Source organism: Sycon ciliatum, chromosome 13 (genome assembly GCF_964019385.1).
Source record: "Sycon ciliatum chromosome 13, ocSycCili1.1, whole genome shotgun sequence".
In the NCBI taxonomy this organism is placed as follows: domain Eukaryota; kingdom Metazoa; phylum Porifera; class Calcarea; order Leucosolenida; family Sycettidae; genus Sycon; species Sycon ciliatum.
In genome coordinates this window covers 21,966,610-21,973,423 of record NC_088655.1, presented here as the reverse complement: position 1 = coordinate 21,973,423, position 6,814 = coordinate 21,966,610, and the positions used below count along the sequence as shown (strand labels likewise).

The 6,814-nt window shown below is 45.3% G+C and overlaps 1 protein-coding gene across 1 annotated transcript in view; it reads right to left on the bottom strand.

Annotated features, from left to right (window-relative positions):
- The window catches only part of LOC135830101 (uncharacterized), a gene marked incomplete in the record, with an annotated part of 94,132 nt that extends 88,474 nt beyond the window's left edge, over positions 1–5,658 (bottom strand). Inside the window, 4 exon segments of the mRNA XM_065342490.1 lie at positions 1–40; positions 2,066–2,215; positions 3,168–3,332; positions 5,465–5,658. The exon segment at positions 1–40 is cut by the window's left edge and continues 130 nt beyond it. Of these exon segments, the coding sequence (XP_065198562.1) occupies positions 1–40; positions 2,066–2,215; positions 3,168–3,332; positions 5,465–5,549 (440 nt within the window).
- Positions 5,659–6,814: the final 1,156 nt, after the last annotated feature.

Here is a 6,814-nt window from a genome sequence, read left to right as displayed (position 1 = left end):
TCTGGGCCTGGTTGAAGAATCTCGTATAGCTCTAGTGTACCTGGCATGGGCAAGAAAGAGATAATGTCCAGCGAGCGTAAGTGTGTGGCGCACACGCACACACATCATGTACACGCATGAGCAACAAACAAACAAACACACACACACACACGCGCACGGACACACGAACACACACACACACACACACACACACACACACACACACACACAGTAACAAAACAAAAGTGCACACACACACATTCATATACACATGCATACGTGATTTGCTGGTATAAAATGCTATAAACAGCCAAGCTGTGCGTGTGTATGTGCATGCATGTGTATGTGCATGCATGTGTATGTGCATGCGTGCATGTGTGTGCATGCATGTGCGTGCGTGCGTGTGTGTGTGTGTGTGTGTGTGCGAGGCTGGTTGGTAAAGTAACTCCAATTTCACTTCAAGGTACCAGTGCATCTAGTGTCTGCTTCTATGAAAGCAGCGTGCTGTCTATACTGGTTACCCCAGCAAGTGTAGGGTGTGCATAGGTTACTGTCTTGTCCGTTTTATACCGATGTACTCCGTGTGGTGTAGACCAGGTGTGCATTGGTGGTCGATTCACATGACTTCGCCAGGTATGTGGATTAGACAGTTATCTGGCGCAAGTCTTGATCTGTCTCATTCAGATCTTGTTCGCTGTCGTTGCTATAAGAGAAAATCTGTGGGTGCACATCCAGTGCACTTGCAGATTTGCGTGCTTCTCTTGCGACGGGCGTATACATGGTGGTACATTGTGTGTGTGTGTGTGTGTGTGTGTGTGTGTGTGTGTGTGTATGTGTGTGTGTGTGTATGTGTGTGTGTGAGTGTGTGTGTGTGTGTGAGTGTGTGTGTGTGTGTGTGTGCGCGTGCACGTTCGCATGTGTTGTGTGTGTGTGTGTGTGTGTGTGTGTGTGTGCGCGTGCACGTTCGCATGTGTTGTGTGTGTGTGTGTGTGTGTGTGTGTGTGTGTGTGTGTGTGTGTGTTCGTACTTCCTCCGTTAAGCAAAACTTCGTTGCGTTTTTAGTGTTCTTGTCATGGTATTTCTGCCGGCATTAGACATACATGTCAGTGATCTATCCCCGACATAGAGTAGCTGAGTTGTCGTCCATTGTTCTGACAGGCTTTTGAACCTCCGAAAAACGTGGAGTCCTTTGAAAAAATCGGCGAAGCAGAACCGTTTCTCGACAGGATGTCACCACAACACAACCCCAGGCGCGCGCGCATGACACCAAAGTGCGAAAATGAAAAACAGTTTGAAAGACCGCGTGGCTCGAAGAAGTGTCCAGGAGCCGGCCAGCACTCAGGCACTGCTGTACTCATGGTACTAGCACGAGTCGATGGTGCGCATCCGCACACAGCCAAAATCAATGCACTTGTGTTTGCAGCGCAGGGGAAATTAAAAGCGTTCGACATTCAGGTTGCCGTTCAGTCGGCGCGAAATCCTGATCTCAACGTCGACGACTTGGCGTTCTTCCACAGCCTGTAGACAGACGTGTCACTCGTGTCGAAGGAAACCAGAAAGGAGCTTCTGCAGGGTGTGGAAACGTGCTGGCACGACACACCGCTGCGAAAATGGCGAGCGTTTGTTTGGGTCTGTATGCCTCCTTCCATGTCGGTCCGGAGAGTGGCCACAACTATCAGCGCCACCGTGGAGGTCGTCAAGGGCACAGTTCGAGCGAAGAACTTGGCGATCTCCACGATCAAAATAATCGTGTCTTGGAAACTTGAAAAGGCTGCGGAACAAAAGCTGGCAGCGCTGGCGGCGACAGTCAGCGAGGATGCAGACTCGATGTCATCAGGGAGTGAATCGTCATCAGATTCAGACGAAGAGTGAAGCTGGACTGCTTTGAAACGAGCTGTGTGACATCTGTAAATAAATATCTTTCATATGCTGCCTTGTTTTCCACTTTGCAAAGCGTGTTCGTAGCCATAGAATGCTTTTGACTGAACTGTAAAAACGCAACGAAGTTTTGATTAACGGAGGAAGTACGTGCATTAGCGCATTAGCGCAGATGTCCACGCTAGCCCGAACAAAGTACGCTACTCACGATTTCCCTGGCCGTTCATGCTGTAGTAGAAGCTGACGTAGCAATCCCCTTGGTACGGATTCGGGTTGGAGAGCGTGGGCGACTTTAGTGTGTACTGTGAAGATGACCTGGATGTAAGGAGTTGGGCGGTGTTGATGTACGCATAGAGCCCTGTAAGCAGCAAAGCGAGCCAGAAACCAACGGAAAGTACACGTCTCACTGGGTTATTTATTGTAAGACCAGATTATCTAACGTCGATTAAAGTTAACGATCTCCGGAGTTTTGTGGGTTAGCGAGATGAAATTCGAAGGAATTCTGTCTCGAAACCGGAAAATGACGGTACATGCACATATCGCTATGCATATAACGACTTCAAATCCGTTAACTCGTTAGAATTAAATGTTCGTTAACATTACTGGCCTTACAGTAAACAAACTATAGTGCATTTCAAAAGTATAGATCTCTAGAATTTTATTTCGAACAATACCAATTCGGACTCGGATGGAGAGCCAAGGATAAATTTATAGTTAGTTGTGTAGCCAGCTAGTTGTAGAACGTCAGTACCGTCGGTCAGTGTCGTGCAATGTTATCGCATGAGCTGATTGTTTAGTGCCTGGTGGTGTTAGTGGACATCATAGCGTAACTTGTAGTTCCTTGCTCCTTTTTCTTTTCTATAAATTCAAATTTGGTTTGAGCTTTTTGAGAAATTTCTATGGAATATTGCTCAGGCAGCTTCCGCAACTTTTTTTCATCTAAATTTCGAAGCGATTGGATAACAAACGCCCAATTTCGGAAATTTTACGCACAAAGTGATCAAAGCTATCATATGGTATAGATGCTAGCCAAACGTGTTTTTGAAAACAGAGGTCTGGACTTTTGAAACCCACTAGAGTGGTGCCCTTTTTGTCCTCTACGAGGTCTAGTACACTTTGCAAAGTGCATGGGAAAGCGTTTTAAAGCCGATTCATACTTCATTTCGCGTGCAGGAAAGATCGCGGCGAGATCGTCGCGCGATGGGCCAAAATAGTTCAGCTCAAATCAACTTTTCCGCGAAGCGACACGCTTCCCGTACGCGAAATGAAGTATGAATCAGGCACTACCTGGGACCCGGTGCAGTGCTCACCTAGGCCGGACGAATGGTCGGCGCGCGGCGCTAGTATGCCGGGCGGCGACGTGGTGGTGAGAGTCCAGCCTTCAGAGGCATCCGTGCCGAAGCCAATCCAACCGTTGCGCTCTCTCCGGTCGTCGAACGTGTCATTCCTGAGGTACTGGCAGCTCTTGTACGCGTCTGTGTGGAAGTGTGCACACAAGTAAAAAGGTCAAGTTAACACGTCCACGTTACGACCGGCTACACAATTGTGCACAAGTATGTATGTATGTATGTATGTATGTATGTATGTACGTACGTACGTACCTATGTATGTATGTATGACTGTATGACTGTATGTATGTATGTATGTATGTATGTATGTATGTATGTATGTATGTATGTATGTACGTATGTATGTATGCATGTATGTATGTATGTACGTATGTATGTATGTATGTATGTATGTACGTATGTATGTATGTTTGTATGTATAACCTATAACCATTCAGGTCGTAGGGGCTTCATGTGTGTCATAAGGCAGCAGCATAAACTAACTAACTACACTGATAAACAAGCTGCCTATACCTATCACGATCGGCAGCAACGAGAGAGAGAGAATTGCAAGATTCATTGGTCCACTCTTTGATATTGGTGAACTAGGGGTGAAACGAGTATCTATTTTGACCAATCGATCACTCGTTCATAATATTCGATCGAGTATCCGATTCTTTCGAGTATTTTATCAAAATTCAAAAGCTCTAGATCTGTGAGTTCTCGACCAATTGGGAAGTAATTATTTGTGAACATAGAACAAAAGTCGCCAACGTCTTGTACAAAGTGGATTAAAAGTAACGATTTTCATCAGTACATTCATAACTAACATTACTTGCCGTGGTGATCCCATCGTCCAAGTCATAAAATACTGACTCAAAGGCATGCATAACGCATGCATACCATGTACCAGTGGACGAGCGGTGCAACGAAAGTTTTTGAAAAAATAGAATGTCAATACCAAAAAAAAAACAAAAAAAACCATCGAGTGCAAAATTTCGAATACTCGCTCGTTTGAAATTTTCGAACGAATACTCGAATATTCGAACTACATGTAATCGTTTCACCCCTATGGTGAACCAATTGTGACGGGGCGGGGGGGGGGAGGAGGGGGGGGGGGGGTTGGGGGCTGCACAAGTAGAATTGCAAAATATGCCGGGGTGTCATCGGGTAGTGTAAGTGTACGAATGTTCGGCCCATTCCAATTCCGGCCTCCCAGGGCTAAAACACATTTCGGCTGCAACACATTTTCGGCCTGTACAGCTGCTGCCTGTTCACACTGTGAGTCTGTCACACTGAACCTTGCAAAACAAAAGTTAGGCTGAAACAAATTTTCGGCCAGATATTACCAGGCCGAAAGTAGCCGAAAATAAATATGCGTAGAATATGTGTTGACTTAAAACAGTAGTAGGGTAATCGTGGTACCCGCAAGTAGATCAGGTACAGGCGTCGCCAAAAAAACCCGACCAATGCCACGGATACGCGTACATAGGTATGGTAGGTACGCGGTACTTCATCACGGGTTCATGCACTGGAGTGGCACCATGCCGGCACTAGGCCACTGGACAGCACTGAACAGTCTGCGCCGCACTCTGCCTGCTGCGGTCGGGTCGAGCACTGCGCTGAGTCTGAGTGAGTGTATGCAGACCTAGCCTGTCAGCATGTGAACAGTGAAGTAACTGCACTACATGTACCACTACCACTATGATAGCAGTGCATGCGGCCCACGCCCAGTAGTACAGCTACCGCGTACTGGTAGCTAGCATTGCATTTGGCCGGAATTTTTTGGCGACGACTGTAGTAGGGTGGCAATTTTCTCCTGAGAACCCGTCGGGTAGTTGGAGTACGGCACACACACACACACACACACACACACACACACACACACACACACACACACACGCACACACACACACGCACACACACCCACGGACGACCCAAGTAGCTCAGGGAATCAGTACGCTATAAGCTACGTCGTGCCCTTCTCCGTCTGGGCACCCAACAGTTGACTCGATGTTGACAGCATGCAGCGTGATTGCTTTTTCTTTACATTCAAATAAAACTACAATGAGTACACAACGACAAGTCGGTCCTTCACATCACATTCGACATCGCTAAACTATAATAATTATTGGGAATGCGTTGAGCGTACTAAAATAGTATCGAGTATTCATCGCCCCAAAGGTGCAAGACATAGCGATACTGGTGTCAGTTTTCAGGAAGCACTTTTCGCGATAGATATATAAATATAAAATTGCAGCCGTGCTAAAAGGTCTTACCCACTAATCCCGACGGCAGCAATGTCGCAGCCACGAGCATCGTGGTCAGCAGACATGTGTTGTGCCAGCCACATCCTTGTACCATATCAGTGACAGCTCTGGTCTGAGCTTCATATTCTCCTCCCGCCGTTTCCAGGTGAAAACAGAGCAACACTTGATTTCAGCACTGACAACAGGCATTGTGCAAAAAAATTGGAGGCAGCCTTGAAGAGTTTCAGCGTAAAATTGCTTTATTTCGGGTTCCTGATTTGGACGAGGCTGTACTACTACTACTAGGCATGCAGTGGGGGATGAGGAAGCGGAAGCCCTATTTGGCACCAGTTTGTATCCACGTTGTGGCACTCAGCCAGCTATATAGCTAGCTAGGTAGATCAGTACTACAATGTAGGTCCACGGCCGAGACGAGGGTCGGAATCAGGGAGTAGTACGAGGTGATTCGTCATTATTTAACATGAAAGTAAAAAAGCCTTCCGTAGGGCTCGAGGTGTGAATCTTTCCATTTCTTCCTCTAAAAACGTAATTCTGATGTCCTTGGATTGCAATGTTGGTTTTCTTATTCACATAATCCTTGGTGTTGGGAAGCAGGTGGCAGTTGAAAAATGGCAATTTTTCCGCATAATTATTATAATTTTGTTGTGGTCATTTCTTTTAAACCCTTTAAGGACCATATGACGGATATATCCGTCATGACTGTGCAGTGCATACTGCATGCACTCAAATTAACATCATGGTAAACTATAATTATATAGGCGCAGTGCATCGTCACATACAAACTCCTGTACACGCTCTCAAGTTTCTGCAGCCCTTATCCCCCTGCTTCAAATCGGTATGGTCTTTTTTCTCTTAGTTTTCTAGGCTCAGATCGTTGGAACTCTCTACCTGCTGACATTCGCCTATGCACATCTGTTTCTCGCTTCCGTAACCTTGTATTGGCACATTTAGGGTACCCTGTAAGAAGGCCTTAGGCCTGTGGGGATTGCCCTATCTAAAATTTAATAATAATAATAATAATAATAATAATAATAATAATAATAATAATAATAATAATAATAATAATAATAATAATAATAATACGAGTTTCAAATAATAATATTACATGTATTATCTACGCATGCATCTACGCAAGAGTCACCACCAGCCAATTAGGACATGTGTCAAAGTATTGAACGTTTTCGTTCCCTTCTTGTCAAAATACTACAGGGAATGATGGAAATAGGCTAAAAGACTACAACTATAAGGAAAAGAAGTTCAGAAATATATCACTCCAATTATGTGTAGAAGTGACACGAAAAAATAGATGTGAAGAATCAAGAAAACAGCATGCAAATCCAATAAGTGACAAAAACGTAG